This window comes from Phaenicophaeus curvirostris, unplaced genomic scaffold (assembly GCF_032191515.1).
Source record: "Phaenicophaeus curvirostris isolate KB17595 unplaced genomic scaffold, BPBGC_Pcur_1.0 scaffold_84, whole genome shotgun sequence".
Lineage (NCBI taxonomy): Eukaryota > Metazoa > Chordata > Aves > Cuculiformes > Cuculidae > Phaenicophaeus > Phaenicophaeus curvirostris.
Window position 1 is genome coordinate 400,171 of NW_027206706.1, and position 16,434 is coordinate 416,604.

Here is a 16,434-nt window from a genome sequence, read left to right on the forward strand (position 1 = left end):
CACAGACCCCACAGAGACCCCACAGAGACCCCACAGAGACCCCATAGAGACCCCATAGAGACCCCACAGAGACCCATAGAGACCCCACAGAGACCCCACAGACCCCACAGAGACCCCACAGAGACCCCACAGAGACCCCACAGAGACCCCACAGACCCCATAGAGACCCATAGAGACCCCACAGAGACCCCACAGACCCCACAGAGACCCCACAGAGACCCCATAGAGACCCCACAGAGACCCATAGAGACCCCATAGAGACCCCATAGAGACCCCACAGAGACCCCACAGAGACCCCAGAGACCCCACAGAGACCCCACAGAGACCCCACAGACCCCATAGAGACCCCATAGAGACCCCACAGAGACCCCCCAGAGACCCCATAGAGACCCCACAGAGACCCCACAGAGACCCCACAGAGACCCCATAGAGACCCCATAGAGACCCCATAGAGACCCCACAGACCCCATAGAGACCCCATAGAGACCCCATAGAGACCCCACAGACCCCATAGAGACCCCATAGAGACCCATGAATCCTGGTGTCCATGGGTCCATCCCCATCTCCTGGTGTCCATGTCCTGGAGGCCACCTCCCCATGTCCATCTCCAGCTCCCGGTGTCCCCATCTCCATCCCACATCCCTGGCTTGATCTCCATCTCCTGATGTCCATGTCTTCACGTCCATCTCCATCTCCTGGTGTCCCCATCCCCATGTCCACGTCCTGACGTCCATCTCCACCTCCTTGTGTCCCTGTCCCCGCGTTGACGTCCCCGTCCTGGTGTCCCCCAGGGCCCAGGATGGTTCCTCGTGGGAGGTTCGGCTGCTCTCGGCGCCGTCGTCCTCTCACCGCGGCTCTCGCCTCCATCTCCACGGGGCCTTCGTGGGGCCCGACCAGGGCCACGACCTGGCTCTGCTGCGCCTGGAGGAACCCCTGGAGCTCGGGGCCACCGTCCGCCCGCTCTGCTTGCCCTACAGTGACCACCAGCGACCACCCGGCCACCGCTGCTGGGCCCTGCTGGCTCCCAACGGTGAGGAACCCCCCTGACATTCTCCACAGCCTCATCTTCCATGGGTTCCTCAGCCCCGAGGTTCTCCAGGGCCTCATCTTCCATGGGTTCCTCAGCCCCGAGGTTCTCCAGGGCCTCATCTTCCATGGGTTCCCACCATATCTAGGGGTTCCAGCCCTGGTTCCTCAGCCCTGAGGTTCTCCAGGACCTCATCTTCCATGGGTTCTCATCATATCGAGAGGTTCCAGCCCTGGTTCCTCAGCCCTGAGGTTCTCCAGGGCCTCATCTTCCATGGGTTCTCATCATATCGAGAGGTTCCAGCCCTGGTTCCTCAGCCGTGAGGTTCTCCAGGGCCTCATCTTCCATGGTTCCTCAGCCCCAAGGTTCTCCAGGGCCTCATCTTCCATGGGTTCCTTAGCCCCGAGGTTCTCCAGGGCCTCATCTTCCATGGTTCCTCAGCCCCAAGGTTCTCCAGGGCCTCATCTTCCATGGTTCCTCAGCCGTGAGGTTCTCCAGGGCCTCATCTCCCATGGTTCCTCAGCCTTGAGGTTCTCCAGGGCCTCATCTCCCATGGGTTCCTCATCATTCCTGGGGTTCTCCACCCCTGGTGTCCCCCTTGCCCTTGGTGTCCCCCATCTCCTCGCTGTCCCCCCAGGCTCCTCGGACCCCGAGGGTCTCCTCAGCGTGGAGGTTTCCATCCTGGAGCGCTGCCCGACGCGGGGGGACAACGAGGACCCCCAGCCCCCCGACACCTTCTGCATCTCCATCCCCGAGGACGCCCACCACTACCAGGTCAGGAGAGGGACACAAGGTCCATTTTGGGGGTCACTTAGGTCCATTTGGGGGTCCCACCTCCATTTCAAGGTCCTTTAGGTCCATTTAGAGATCTTTAAGGTCCATTTTTAGGTCTATTTGGGGTCCCACCTCCATTTTGAGGACCTTTAGATCCATTTCGAGATCTTTAAGGTCCATTTTTAGGTCCGTTTGGGGGTCCCACCTCCATTTTGGGGTCCATTTAGAGATCTTTTAGGTCCATTTGAGGTCCCACCTCCATTTTAAGGGCCTTTAGGTCCATTTTGAGGTCCCTCAGATCCATTTTGGGTCCATTTTGGGGTCCCACCTCCATTTTGAGGCCCCTCAGGTCCATTTGGGGGCCTTCTAGGTCCATTTTAAGGTCCTTCAGGTCCATTTTGAGGGCTTTTAGGTCACTTTTTTTGCTGGGTTTGGGGTCATTTTGGGGTTTTGGGGGGTCATTTTGCTGGATTTTGGGTCATTTTGGGTCATTTTGGGATTTTGGGGGGTCGTTTTGCTGGATTTTGGGTCATTTTGGGGTTTTGGGGGGTCATTTTGCTGGTTTTTTTGGGTCATTTTGGGTCATTTTGGGGTTTTGGGGGGTCGTTTTGCTGGTTTTTGGGTCATTTTGGGGTTTTGGAGGGTCATTTCGCTGGGTTTTGGGTCATTTTGGGGTTTTGGGGGTCGTTTTGCTGGGTTTTGGGTCATTTTGGGTGATTTTGGGGTCCTTTTGAGGTTCTGGGGGGTCATTTTGCTGTTTTTTTCAATCATTTTGTATTATTTATGGGTTTTGGGGGGTCATTTCGCTGGTTTTTGGGTGATTTTGGGTCATTTTTGGGCTGTTTGGGGTCATTTTGGGGTTTTGGGGGTCATTTTTCTGGTTTTTGGGGTCATTTTGGGTCATTTTTGGGTTTTGGGGGGTCATTTTGGGGTTTTGGAGGGTCATTTTGCTGGTTTTCAGGTCATTTTAGGTGATTTTGGGGTCCTTTTGGGGTTTTTGGGGTCATTTTGCTGGTTTTTTGGATCATTTTTGGTGATTTATGGGTTTTGGGGGGTCGTTTCGCTGGTTTTTGGGTCATTTGGGGTCATTTTTGGGCCGTTTGGGGTCATTTTGGGGTTTTTTGGGGTCATTTTTCTGGTTTTTGGGGTCACTTTGTGTGATTTTCGGGGTCCCCCCGCAGCCGTCGGCGGGGTGGCCGCTCTTCTGCGAGGAGCGGGGGGTTTGGTTCCTGGCCGGCACGGGCAGCGCCAGGGTAGGGGGGGTCCCCCTCTTCACCGCCGCCGCCCCCTACGAGCGCTGGATCGCGGGGGTCACGCGAGAGGCCTTCTTCGCCGAACTCCCCGAGGAGGACGAGGAGGAGTATCCCGAGAGCTGGGACCCCGAGATTTTGGGGAACACCACCAGCCGGGAGAACCCGGGGACCTCGGAGAACCCCGAAAACCACGAGATTTTGGGGAACAGCACCAGCCGGGAGAACCTGGAGACCATGGAGACCTCGGAGAACCATGAGATCTTGGGGAACACCACGAGCCGGGAGAACCCGGAGACCTCGGAGAACCCCGAAAACCACGAGATCTTGGGGAACACCACGAGCCGGGAGAACCCGGAGACCTTGGAGACCTCGGAGACCTCGGAGAACCCCGAAAACCATGAGATCTTGGGGAACACCACGAGCCGGGAGAACCCGGAGACCTTGGAGAACCCCGAAAACCATGAGATCTCGGGGAACACCACGAGCCAGGAGAACCCGGAGACCTTGGAGACCTCGGAGACCTCAGAGAACCCCAAGACCATGGAGAACCCCAAGATCTTGGGGAACTCCACGAGCCGGGAGAGCCCGGAGACCTCAGAGAACCCCAAAACCTTGGAGAACCCCAAGATCCAGAAGGACCCTGAGCTCCCGGAGGAACCTGGGATGAAGGAAACCCCCGAAACCATGAAGAACCCCAAGACCTGGGAGCCCCCCGAGACCTGGGAGCCCCCTGAAACCTTGGGGAACCCTAAAATCCAGAAGGACCCCGAGCTCACTGAGGACTCGGGGATCCAGGAGAACCCCCAGACCTCAGAGAACCCCAAAATCACGAAGAACCCCAAGATGCAGGAGGATCTCGAGCTCAGGGAGGACCCTGGGATCCAGGAGAACCCCAAAACCTTGGAGAACCCCAAGATCCAGGAGCTCCTCGACGATCAGGGGTCCCTCAAATCCTAGGAGGAGCCAGATCCCAACTTTTGGGGGGACCTGGATGAGGCGGGGGGTGAGCGTGGAGCAATAAAGAGGTGGTGGGCAGCAACCCCGTCTCCAGTTTGGGGTCCTCAGACCCATTTTTGGGGTCCCCTCCCCTATTTCAGGGTCTTCATCTCCATTTTTAGGCTCCCCAGCCCCATTTGGGGTCCTCAACCCCCTTTTTTGGGGTCCCCAGCCCCATTTTTGAGGCCCTCAGCCCCACTTTTGGGGGTTCCAAACCTCATTTTGGGCTCCTCAACCCCACTTTTGGGGTCCCCTCCCCTATTTCAGGGTCTTCATCTCCATTTTTAGGGTCCCCAGCCCCATTTGGGGTCCTCAACCCCATTTTTGGGGGGGTCCCCAGCCCCATTTTAGGGGCTTTTGGGGGGTTGGGGTCAAAAATAGAGGATTTTGGGGTGAAAACGAGGGATTTTGGGGTCAGAAATAGAGGATTTGGGGGTGAAAATGAGGGATTTGGGGGGGGAAATGAGAGATTTTGGGGTCAAAACCAGAGGATTTGGGGGTGAAAAAGAGGGATTTTGGGGGGTTTGGGGTCAAAACCAGAGGATTTTGGGGTGAAAAAGAGGGATTTGGGGGGCTTGGGGTGAAAAATAGAGGATTTTGGGGTGAAAAAGAGGGATTTGGGGGGTTTGGGGTCAAACATAATGATTTTGGAGTGAAAAAGAGAATTTTTGGGGTGAAAAACAGAGGATTTGGGGGTAAAACCGAGGGATTTGGGGGTCAAAAAGAGAGGTTTTTTTGGTGTTTGGAGGGGGCAGAAGGATTTTGGGGTGAAAATGAGAGGTTTTGGGGGTCAAAAATAGAGGATTTTGGAGTGAAAAAGAGGGATTTGGGGGGTTTGGGAGTCAAAAATAGAGGATTTTGGGGTGAAAAAGAGGGATTTGGGGGTAAAACCGAGGGATTTGGGGGACTTTGGTGTCAAAAATAGAGGTTTTTTGGTGTTTGGAGGGGACAGAAGAATTTTGGGGTGAAAATGAGAGGTTTTGGGGTCAAAAATAGAGGATTTTGGGGTGAAAAAGAGGGATTTGGGGGCTCCAAAGGTGCTGGGGGGGGGAACCATTTTGGTCGCCGCTCACTTCCGGGTTGGGGGCGCGGACCGGAAGTCCCGCCTCCTCTCCCCCTCTTCAGGCGCCACTTCCGGGTTCTCCCCTCCTTCCCACCCCCTCCTCCCAACCGGAAGTCCCGCCCCTCCCCGCGCGGTCCTAGCGCCCCCCGCGCCCCCCCAGGTAAGAGACCGCGGGGCGCCTCCCCCCGCCCCCCCCCCCCCCGCCCCCTCGGCCCCCAAACCCCTCGGTTTCACCCTAAAACCCACCCCTGCCCCCCCCTCCAACCCCAACCCCCTCTTTGTACCCCCCCAGCCCCAAAATCGCGGGGTTTCGCCCCAAATCCTTCTGCCCCCCCCCCAAATCCTCATTTCTTACCCCCCGAACCCCAAATTCCCTCATTTTCACCCCAAAATCCTCTATGTTTGACCCCCAAATCCTCATTTCTTACCTTCGAACCCCAAATTCCCTCATTTTCACCCCAAAATCCTCTATATTTGACCCCCAAATCCTCATTTCTTACCCCCAAACCCCATATTCCCTCCTTTTCACCCCAAAATCCTCTATATTTGACCCCAAATCCTCATTTCTTACCTTTGAACCCCGAATTCCCTCATTTTCACCCCAAAATCCTCTGTATTTGACCCCCAAATCCTCATTTCTTACCCCCGAACCCCGAATTCCCTCATTTTCACCCCAAAATCCTCTATGTTTGACCCCAAAATCCTCATTTCTTACCCCCAAACCCCGAATTCCCTCCTTTTCACCCCCAAATCCTCTATTTTTGACCCCCAAACCCCCTCATTTTCACCCCAAAATCCTATTTTTCACCCTAAAAAAACCCCAAAATCCCTCATTTTCACCCCAAATTCCTATAATTTTTACCCCACCTCCTAAATCCTTCATTTTCACCCCAAAAATCCTCTATTTTTGCCCCCCAACCTCCTCATTTTCACCCCAAAACCTCTATTTTTGACCCCAAACACCTCAAATTCCTCCTTTTCACCCCAAGTCATCACTTTCTGACTCCAAAACCTTCGAATCCCTCATTTTCACCCCAAAACCCTCTTTTTTGACCCCAAATCCCTCCTTTTCACCTCAAAATCATCTTTTTTTTTGACCCAAACACCCCCAAATCCCTCCTTTTCACCCCAAAATCCTCTATTTTTGACTCCCAACCTCCAAATTCCTCCTTTTCACCCCAAAATCCTCTATTTTTGACCCCTAAACCCCCCAATCCCTCATTTTCACCCCAAAATCTTCTATTTTTGACCCCAAACCTCCCAAATCCCTCATTTTCACCCTGAAATCCTCTATTTTTGACCCCTAACCTCCAAATTCCTCCATTTCACCACAAAATCCCTTATTTTTGACCCCAAATCCTCTATTTTTGACCCCGAACCCCCAAATTCCTCATTTTCACCTCCAAATCCTCTATTTTTGACCCCAAATCTTCTATTTTTGACCCCCAACTTCCAAATTCTTCATTTTCATCCCAAAATCCTCTATTTTTCACTCCAAATCCTCTATTTTTGACCCCAAACCTCCAAATTCCTCATTTCCCCCCCCAAATCCTCTATTTTTGACCCCAAATCCTCTATTTTTGACCCCCAACCTCCAAATTCCTCATTTTTGACCCCAAATCCTCTATTTTTGACCCCAAACACCCAAATTCCTCATTTTCACCTCCAAATCCTCTATTTTTGACCCCAAATCTTCTATTTTTGACCCCCAACTTCCAAATTCTTCATTTTCATCCCAAAATCCTCTATTTTTCACTCCAAATCCTCTATTTTTGACACCAAAACCCTCCAAATTCCTCATTTCCCCCCCAAATCCTCTATTTTTGACCCCAAATCCTCTATTTTTGACCCCCAACCTCCAAATTCCTCATTTTTGACCCCAAATCCTCTATTTTTGTCTCCAAATCCTCTATTTTTGACCCCAAAACCTCCCAAATCCCTCATTTTCACCCCAAAATCCTCTATTTTTCACCCCAAATCCTCTATTTTTGACCTCCAAACCTCCAAATTCCTCCTTTTTGACCTCAAATCTTGTGTCCCCAGGGGCCATGGAGGGCGGGGACGTCCGAGGTGGGGGAGGAACCCTTGGAGATGGTCGTGGAGGAACCCTTGGAGATGTTCCTGGAAGAATCCATGGAGATGTTCATGGAGGAACCCACGGAGATGGTCATGGAAGAACCCTTGGAGATGTTCCTGGAAGAATCCATGAAGATGTTGATGGTGGAACCCATGAGGACGTTCCCATAGATCTCCACGGAGGAACCCGTAGAGCTGGTGGGGGTGGAGGAACCCTTGGAGATGGTCATGGAGCAGCCCGTGGAGACGTTCATGGAAGAATCCATGGAGACGTTGCTGGTGGAACCCTTGGAGATGGTCATGGAGGAGCCCCTGGAGCCCTTCCTGGTGGAGGAACCCCTGGAGATGTTCATGGAGGACCCCGTGGGGACCTCCCTGCCCTGTCCCCCCTCACTCCGTGCCCCCCGACGCCCGGAAGAGCCACCCCCCCCGCCACCAGCAGGTCCAGAAGCGCCACGGCCGCCAGGTCCCGAGGTGGCTCCATCACCACCGACGCCTCCGAAGCGCCTGGAGATGCCTCCAAAGCCTCAGGAGATGCCACCAGTGGATCCAAACCCCCCAGAGATGCCTCCAGAACATCAGGAGATGTTAACGGTGGATCTGAACCCCCTGGAGATGCCTCCAAACCCCCTGGAGATGCCTCCAAAATATGGGGAGATGCCTCCAAAATATTAGGAGGTGCCACCAGTGGATCTGAATCCCCCGTAGGTGCCTCCAAACCCCTTGGAGATGCCTCCAAACCCCCCAGAGATGCCTTCAAACCATGGGAAGGCACCACTAGTGGATCCGAAGCCCCCGTAGATGCCCTCAAACCCCCTGTAGCTGCCTCCAAACCCCCCGTAGATGCCTCCAAACCCCCCGGAGATGCCTCCAAACCATGGGAAGTCACCACTAGTGGATCTGAAGCCCCCGTAGACGCCCCCAAACCCCGTGTAGATGCCTCCAAACCCCCTACAGATGCCTCCAAACCATGGGAAGGCACCACTAGTGGATCCGAAGCCCCTGGAGATGCCTCCAAACCCCCTGGAGATGCCTCCAAACCCCCCAGAGATGCCTCCAAACCATGGGAAGGTACAACTAGTGGATCCGAAGCCCCCGTAGATGCCTCCAACCCCCTCAGAGATGCCTCCAAACCATGGGAAAGTACAACTAGTGGATCCGAAGGCCCCGTAGATGCCTCCAACCCCCTCGGAGATGCCTCCAAACCATGGGAAAGTACAACTAGTGGATCCGAAGCCCCCGTAGATGCCTCCAACCCCCTCAGAGATGCCTCCAAACCATGGGAAAGTACAACTAGTGGATCCGAAGCCCCCGTAGATGCCTCCAACCCCCCCCGAGATGCCTCCAAACCATGGGAAGGTACAACTAGTGGATCCGAAGCCCCCGTAGATGCCTCCAACCCCCTCAGAGATGCCTCCAAACCATGGGAAGTCACCACTAGTGGATCTGAAGGCCCTGGAGATGCCTCCAAACCCCCTGTAGATGCCTCCAAACCCCCCAGAGATGCCTCCAAACCATGGGAAAGTACAACTAGTGGATCCAAAGGCCCCGTAGATGCCTCCAACCCCCCCAGAGATGCCTCCAAACCATGGGAAAGTACAACTAGTGGATCCGAAGCCCCCATAGATGCCTCCAAACCCCCTGTAGATGCCTCTAAACCCCCCAGAGATGCCTCCAAACCATGGGAAGGTACAACTAGTGGATCCGAAGCCCCCGTAGATGCCTCCAACCCCCTCAGAGATGCCTCCAAACCATGGGAAGGTACAACTAGTGGATCCGAAGCCCCCGTAGATGCCTCCAACCCCCTCAGAGATGCCTCCAAACCATGGGAAAGTACAACTAGTGGATCCGAAGCCCCTGGAGATGCCTCCAAACCCCCTGTAGATGCCTCCAAACCATGGGAAAGTACAACTAGTGGATCCGAAGCCCCTGGAGATGCCTCCAACACCCTCAGAGATGCCTCCAAACCATGGGGAGGTACAACTAGTGGATCCGAAGGCCCCGTAGATGCCTCCAACCCCCTCAGAGATGCCTCCAAGCAATGGGAAGGTACAACTAGTGGATCCGAAGCCCCCGTAGATGCCTCCAACCCCCCCGTAGACGCCTCCAACCCCCCCGTAGATGCCTCCAAGCCCTCCGGAACGTCCTGCGAGCCCTCGTCGTCGTCGTCCTCGCCTCCCGGCGGCGGCCGTCGCCGGCGCCCGTCTCCTCCCTTCCCGTGCGGGGCCTGCGCCAAGTCGTACGGCACGCTGGCCAAGCTGGCCATCCACCAGCGGGCCCACACGGGCGAGCGGCCCTTCTCCTGCCCCGAGTGCCCCAAGGCCTTCGCCGACCCTTCCGTTTACCGCAAGCACCGGCGGGCCCACGCCGGGCTGCGCCCCCACCGCTGCGGCGCCTGCCCCAAGGCCTACGCCGAGCGCAAGGACCTGCGCAACCACCAGCGGGTGCACACGGGCGAGAGGCCCTTCCTGTGCGCCGAGTGCGGCAAGAGCTTCGGGCGGGCCTCGTCGCTCGCCTGCCACCAGCGCATCCACGCGCCGCGCAAGCCCTACGCCTGCGGCACCTGCGGCAAAGCCTTCACCCAGCTCTCCTCCTTCCAGAGCCACCGGCGGGTCCACACGGGCGAGAGGCCCTTCCTGTGCCCGCAGTGCGGCCGCACCTTCGCCGACCCCTCCAGCTTCCGGCGCCACCAACGCGCCCACCAGGGCCTCAAACCCTACGGGTGCGGCGAGTGCGGCAAAGCCTTCCGGCAGCCCGCCGACCTGGCCGTCCACCGGCGCACCCACACCGGCGAGAGGCCCTGGCGCTGCGGCGACTGCGGCAAAGCCTTCGTGGCCTCCTGGGATCTCAAGCGGCACCGGCTGAGCCACAGCGGCGAGCGGCCCTGGCGCTGCGGCGACTGCGGCAAAGGGTTCGGGGAGAGGGCGGCGCTGGGCAAGCACCGCAGGACGCACTCGGGCGAGAGGCCCTACGCCTGCGGGCGCTGCGGGAAGGGCTTCGGCGGCGCCTCCGGCTTGAGGAAGCACGAGAGGACGCACGGCAAGGGCCAGGAGGGAGGCAGCGGCGGCGCCGGGCAGGCTGCGGGCAAGATGGCCGCCGGGGGGGAGGTGGGTGTGGCTGCCGTTGGCGCCGGGGGCAAGGCGGCGGCTGGAATTGAGGTCAACGTGGCCGTTGTGGGCGTCAACGTGGCCGCGCTCGGGGCTGGGAGCAAGGTGGTGGCTGGGGTTGAGGTCAACATGGCCGCCCTCGGCACCAACATGGCCGCCCTCGGCACCAACATGGCCGCCCTCGGGGCTGGGAGCAAGATGGCGGCCGGGGTTGACCCCAACATGGCCGCCCTCGGGGCTGGGAGCAAGATGGCGGCCGGGGTTGACCCCAACATGGCCGCCCTCGGGGCTGGGGGCAAGATGGCGGCCGGGGTTGACCCCAACATGGCCGCCCTTGGTGCTGGGGGCAAGATGGCCGCCTTTGGAGGCAAGATGGCGGCTGGGGTTGACCCCAACATGGCCGCCCTGGGGGTCAACATGGCCGCCCTCGGGGCTGGGACCAAGATGGCAGCCGGGGTTGACCCCAACATGGCCGCCCTCGGCACCAACATGGCCGCCCTCGGGGCTGAGAGCAAGATGGCGGCTGGGGTTGACCCCAATATGGCCGCCCTCGGGTCTGAGAGCAAGATGGCGGCTGGGGATGACCTCAAGATGGCCGCCATTGGCACTAAGATGGCCGCCCTTGGGACCAACATGGCCGCCCTCGGGGCTGGGGGCAAGATGGCCGCCCTAGGAGGCAAGATGGCGGCTGGGGTTGACCCCAACATGGCCGCCCTGGGGGTCAACATGGCCGCCATTGGTGCCAACATGGCCGCCGGGCTGGGCCTGAGGGGCTGCGGGGTGGCTGGTGGCGGCCATGATGGGGCTGGTGGCGGCCATGATGTGGCTAGCGGCGGCCATGATGGGGCTAGCGGCGGCCATGATGGGGCTAGTGGCGGCCATGATGGGGCTAGCAGCAGCCATGATATGGCTAGTGGCGGCCATGATGTGGCTAGCGGCGGCCATGATGGGGCTAGTGGCGGCCATGTGACTAGCGACGGCCATGATGTGGCTGGTGGCGGCCATGATGGGGCTGGTGGCGGCCATGATGTGGCTAGCGGCGGCCATGATGGGGCTGGTGGCGGCCATGATGTGGCTAGTGGCGGCCATGATGGGGCTAGTGGCGGCCATGATGGGGCTGGTGGCGGCCATGATGTGGCTAGCAGCGGCCATGATGTGGCTAGTGGCGGCCATGATGTGGCTACTGGTGGCCATGATGGGGCTAGTGGCCATTTTGTGGCTAGCGGCAGCCATGATGTGGCTAGTGGCGGCCATGATGTGGCTAGTGGCGGCCATGATGGGGCTGTGGGCGGCCATGATGTGGCTAGTGGCAGCCATGATGTGGCTAGCGGCGGCCATGACGGGCGCCCCGTGCCGTGCCCCCAGTGCCCTCGGCGCTTCCTGTGCCGCGCGGGGCTGCGGCGCCACCAGCGGCGCCACCGGCACCAGGACACGCCCCCTCCCTGAGGCCACGCCCCCTCGGCTCAAGCCCCGCCCCCTGGGGCCTTGGCCACGCCCCCTTCCCAGTCAAGTCTATGTGGTCTGTGGCCACGCCCCTTTGAGCATTGACCACGCCCCCTTCCGGGTTCATAGGAAATGTGACCACGCCCCCATAGAGATGAATGGGGTCTGGCCACGCCCCCTAACGCGTTGCAAGGGGCGGGGCCTCGCGTGGCCACGCCCCCTCCCTCCGTGTTTGTGTGAATGGGAAATAAAAGGAGACGGAGGCAGCGCTTCTGTGCTTTGCTGGGGGCCGGCCCTATGGGGTCTCTGTGGGGTCTCTATGGGGTCTCTGTGGGGTCCATGGGGTCTTTAGTGGGCCTCTATGGGGCCTCTATGGGGTCCATGGGGCCTCTATGGGGTCTCTATGGGGCCTCTATGGGTCTATGGCACCTCTAGGGGGGTCCCTATGGGCCCCTATGGGTCCTCTATGGGTCCTCTGTGGAGCTTCTATGGAGTCTCTATGGGTCTATGGCATCTCTAGGGGGGTACCTATGGGTCTCTGTGGGTCTCTGTGGGGTCTCTGTGGGGTCTGTGGGGTCTCTATGGGGTCTCTATGGGGTCTCTGTGGGGTCTGTGGGGTCTCTGTGGGTCTCTGTGGGGTCTCTGTGGGGTCTCTGTGGGGTCTCTAGGGGTCTCTGTGGGGTCTCTGTGGGGTCTCTATGGGGTCTCTGTGGGGTCTCTGTGGGGTCTCTATGGGGTCTCTATGGGGTCTCTATGGGTCTCTGTGGGGTCTCTGTGGGCCTATATGGGGTCTCTGTGGGGTCTCTGTGGGGTCTCTGTGGGGTCTCTATGGGTCTCTGTGGGGTCTCTGTGGGGTCTCTGTGGGGTCTCTATGGGTCTCTGTGGGGTCTCTGTGGGGTCTCTGTGGGCCTATATGGGGTCTCTATAGGGTCTCTGTGGGGTCTCTGTGGGGTCTCTGTGGCGTCTCTGTGGGGTCTCTGGGGTCTGTGGGGTCTCTGTGGAGTCTCTATGGGGTCTCTATGGGGTCTCTGTGGGGTCTCTGTGGAGTCTCTATGGGGTCTCTATGGGGTCTCTGTGGGGTCTATGGGGTCTCTGTGGGGTCTCTATGGGGTCTGTGGGGTCTCTATAGGGTCTCTATGGGGTCTCTGGGGGGGGCTCTGACCTCACCCTTCGCGCGGCCCGGGAGGGGGCGCGGCCCGTGCGACTCGCGCGCTCCGATTGGGCGGGAACGCTAGGGGGGCGTGGCCTGAGGGGCGGGGGGCGTGGCCTCAGTCTCTGAGCGAGCTACGATTGGCTGGGATCGCCTAGGGGGCGTGGCCTGAGGGGGGGTGCGGGGGCGGTGGGGGGCGTGGCCTCGGTCGCTGAGCGTGCTGCGATTGGCTGGATCCCCGCGGGGGGGCGTGGCCTCGGCGCTTGGCGCGCGCTGTTTGGCCGCGGGGGGGCGGGGCCGGGCGGCGCCACATCCGGGAGCGACTCCGGGACGCCGAGAGAAGGGGGGGGGGGGGGGGCAGGAGGAGGAGGTGAGTGGGGACCCCGGGGGGGGTCCTGTCGCTATGGCAACTGCCCCATCGCCATGGCAGCCGCCCCGGGGGGAGGGGGGAGCTGGGGAGGGGTCTGTGAGGCTGGGTCTGGGGGCCTGGGAGCTCAGGGTCTGGGGTCTGTGGGGTCTGTGGGGTCTGGGAGCTCTGGGTCTGGGGTCTGTGGGGTCTGGGAGCTCTGGGTCTGGGGGGTCTGGGAGCTCTGGGTCTGGGGGGTCTGGGAGCTCTGGGTCTGGGGTCTGTGGGGTCTGGGAGCTCTGGGTCTGGGGTCTGGGGGCCTGGGAGCTCTGGGTCTGGGGGGTCTGGGAGCTCTGGGTCTGGGGTCTGGGGGGTCTGGGAGCTCTGGGTCTGGGGTCTGGGAGCTCTGGGTCTGGGGGGTCTGGGAGCTCTGGGTCTGGGGGGTCTGGGAGCTCTGGGTCTGGGGTCTGTGGGGTCTGGGAGCTCTGGGTCTGGGGTCTGTGGGGTCTGGGAGCTCTGGGTCTGGGGTCTGTGGGGTCAGGGAGCTCTGGGTCTGGGGTCTGTGGGGTCTGGGAGCTCTGGGTCTGGGGTCTGGGGGGTCTGGGAGCTCTGGGTCTGGGGTCTGTGGGGTCAGGGAGCTCTGGGTCTGGGGTCTGTGGGGTCTGGGAGCTCTGGGGTCTGTGGGGTCTGGGAGCTCTGGGTCTGTGGGGTCTGGGAGCTCTGGGTCTGTGGGGTCTGGGAGCTCTGGGGTCTGTGGGGTCTGGGAGCTCTGGGTCTGGGGTCTGTGGGGTCTGGGGGCTCTGGGTCTGGGGTCTGTGGGGTCTGTGGGGTCTGGGAGCTCTGGGTCTGGGGTCTGTGGGGTCAGGGAGCTCTGGGTCTGGGGTCTGGGGGGTCTGTGGGCTCTGGGTCTGGGGGGTCTGTGGGGTCTGGGAGCTCTGGGTCTGGGGTCTGGGGGTCTGGGAGCTCTGGGTCTGGGGTCTGTGGGGTCTGTGGGGTCTGGGAGCTCTGGGTCTGGGGTCTGGGGGGTCTGGGAGCTCTGGGTCTGGGGTCTGGGGGGTCTGGGTCTGGGGTCTGTGGGGTCTGGGAGCTCTGGGTCTGGGGTCTGGGGGTCTGGGAGCTCTGGGGTCTGGGGGTCTGGGAGCTCTGGGTCTGGGGGGTCTGGGAGCTCTGGGTCTGGGGTCTGGGAGCTCTGGGTCTGGGGGGTCTGGGAGCTCTGGGTCTGGGGTCTGGGGGGTCTGGGAGCTCTGGGTCTGGGGTCTGGGGGTCTGGGAGCTCTGGGGTCTGGGGGGTCTGGGAGCTCTGGGTCTGGGGGGTCTGGGAGCTCTGGGTCTGGGGTCTGGGGGGTCTGGGAGCTCTGGGTCTGGGGGGTCTGGGAGCTCTGGGTCTGGGGTCTGGGGGGCCTGGGAGCTCTGGGTCTGGGGTCTGGGGGGTCTGGGTCTGGGGGGTCTGGGAGCTCTGGGTCTGGGGTCTGGGGGGTCTGGGAGCTCTGGGTCTGGGGGGTCTGGGAGCTCTGGGTCTGGGGTCTGGGGGGCCTGGGAGCTCTGGGTCTGGGGTCTGTGGGGTCTGGGAGCTCTGGGTCTGGGGTCTGTGGGGTCTGGGAGCTCTGGGTCTGGCGTCTGTTGGGCCTGGGAGCTCTGGGTCTGGGGTCTGGGGGTCTGGGAGCTCTGGGTCTGGGGGTCTGGGAGCTCTGGGTCTGGGGTCTGGGAGCTCTGGGTCTGGGGTCTGTGGGGTCTGGGAGCTCTGGGTCTGGGGTCTGGGAGCTCTGGGTCTGGGGTCTGGGGGGTCTGGGAGCTCTGGGTCTGGGGGGTCTGGGAGCTCTGGGTCTGGGGTCTGGGGGGTCTGGGAGCTCTGGGTCTGGGGTCTGTTGGGCCTGGGAGCTCTGGGTCTGGGGTCTGGGGGTCTGGGAGCTCTGGGTCTGGGGTCTGGGAGCTCTGGGTCTGGGGTCTGGGGGGTCTGGGAGCTCTGGGTCTGGGGTCTGTTGGGCCTGGGAGCTCTGGGTCTGGGGTCTGGGGGTCTGGGAGCTCTGGGTCTGGGGTCTGGGGGGTCTGGGAGCTCTGGGTCTGGGGTCTGGGGGTCTGTGGGGTCTGGGAGCTCTGGGTCTGGGGTCTGGGGGGTCTGGGAGCTCTGGGTCTGGGGTCTGTGGGGTCTGGGGGTCTGGGTCTGGGTCTGGGGGGTCTGGGAGCTCTGGGTCTGGGGTCTGGGGGTCTGGGGATCTAGGATCAGTGGGTCAGGATCTCCAGCTCCTAGATCTCTGGGTCGGGATCTCGGGTCCCGGATCTCTGGGTCGGGATCTCAGGTCCCGGATCTCTGGGTCGGGATCTCGGGTCCTGGATCTCTGGGTCCTGGATCTCAGGTCCTGGATCTCTGGGTCCTGATCTCAGGTCCTGGATCTCTGGGTCCTGGATCTCTGGGTCCTGGATCTCAGGTCCTGGATCTCTGGGTCGGGATCTCAGGTCCTGGATCTCTGGGTCCTGATCTCAGGTCCCGGATCTCTGGGTCGGGATCTCTGGGTCGGGATCTCTGGGTCGGGATCTGTGGGTCAGGATCTCTAATCCTGGATCTCTGGGTCCTGAATCTCTAGGTCCTGGATCTGTGGGTCCGGATCTCAGGTCCCAGATCTCTGGGTCTGGATCTCTAGCTCCTGGATCTCTGGGTCAGGATCTCAGGTCCCAGATCTCTGGGTCGGGATCTCTGGGTCAGGATCTCTGGGTCGGGATCTCAGCTCCTGGATCTCTGGGTCAGGATCTCTCGGTCCTGGATCTCTCAGTCCTGGATCTCTGGCTCCTGGATCTCTGGGTTGGGATCTCTGGGTCAGGATCTCTAGGTCCTGGATCTCTGGGTCCTGATCTCAGGTCCTGGATCTCTAGCTCTTGGATCTCAGCTCCCGGATCTCTGGGTTGGGATCTCAGCTCCCGGATCTCTGGGTCGGGATCTCAGCTCCCGGATCTCTGGGTCGGGATCTCGGGTCCCAGATCTCTGGGTCGGGATCTCGGGTCCTGGATCTCTGGGTCGGGATCTCAGGTCCTGGATCTCTGGGTCGGGATCTCTGGGTTGGGATCTCAGCTCCTGGATCTCTGGGTCAGGATCTCAGGTCCCGGATCTCTGGGTCAGGATCTCTCGGTCCTGGATCTCTGGGTCGGGATCTCAGGTCCCAGATCTCTGGGTTGGGATCTCTGGGTCGGGATCTCAGGTCCCGGAT

At 60.3% G+C, this 16,434-nt stretch overlaps 3 protein-coding genes across 5 annotated transcripts in view; all 3 read left to right on the plus strand.

The window, feature by feature from the left end:
• LOC138734474 (uncharacterized) overlaps positions 1-4,104 on the plus strand; it is a 108,253-nt gene extending 104,149 nt beyond the window's left edge. Inside the window, exons 3-5 of the mRNA XM_069882119.1 lie at positions 792-1,030; positions 1,665-1,801; positions 2,983-4,104. Coding sequence (XP_069738220.1) covers positions 792-1,030; positions 1,665-1,801; positions 2,983-4,011 — 1,405 coding nt within the window. The 3' untranslated portion in view covers positions 4,012-4,104. The remainder of the gene's footprint in view (positions 1-791; positions 1,031-1,664; positions 1,802-2,982) is intronic.
• Positions 4,105-7,158: 3,054 nt separating this feature from the next.
• Positions 7,159-11,999, plus strand: ZNF668 (zinc finger protein 668). Of its 3 annotated transcripts, none has more exons than XM_069882152.1 (2): positions 7,159-9,103; positions 9,269-11,999. In XM_069882152.1, exons 1-2 carry the CDS (start codon positions 7,162-7,164, stop codon positions 11,740-11,742), a joined length of 4,416 nt encoding a protein of 1,471 aa, XP_069738253.1. In that variant the 5' UTR covers positions 7,159-7,161; the 3' UTR covers positions 11,743-11,999. The 3 variants fall into 3 exon arrangements, with proteins under 3 accessions (XP_069738253.1, XP_069738252.1, XP_069738251.1); XM_069882151.1 differs by having other exon boundaries at positions 7,159-9,022; positions 9,167-11,999; XM_069882150.1 differs by having other exon boundaries at positions 7,159-8,785; positions 8,879-11,999.
• A 2,673-nt stretch (positions 12,000-14,672) lies between these two features.
• Positions 14,673-15,452, plus strand: LOC138734475 (PE-PGRS family protein PE_PGRS47-like; the record flags this gene model as incomplete). Its single annotated transcript, XM_069882120.1, is given in 3 exon segments — positions 14,673-14,849; positions 14,851-15,325; positions 15,358-15,452. Coding segments are annotated over 3 exon segments (747 nt in total), but the record flags the coding sequence as incomplete, so codon positions are not given.
• Positions 15,453-16,434: the final 982 nt, after the last annotated feature.

Bases quoted from the DNA above. Each gene is read 5' to 3' on its own strand.
- ZNF668 (XM_069882150.1), top strand. From the start codon at position 7,162: ATGGAGGGCGGGGACGTCCGAGGTGGGGGAGGAACCCTTGGAGATGGT. The intron at 8,786-8,878 runs GTACAACTAGTG...AACCATGGGAAG, and splicing joins TGCCTCCAAACCATGGGAAA to GTACAACTAGTGGATCCGAA.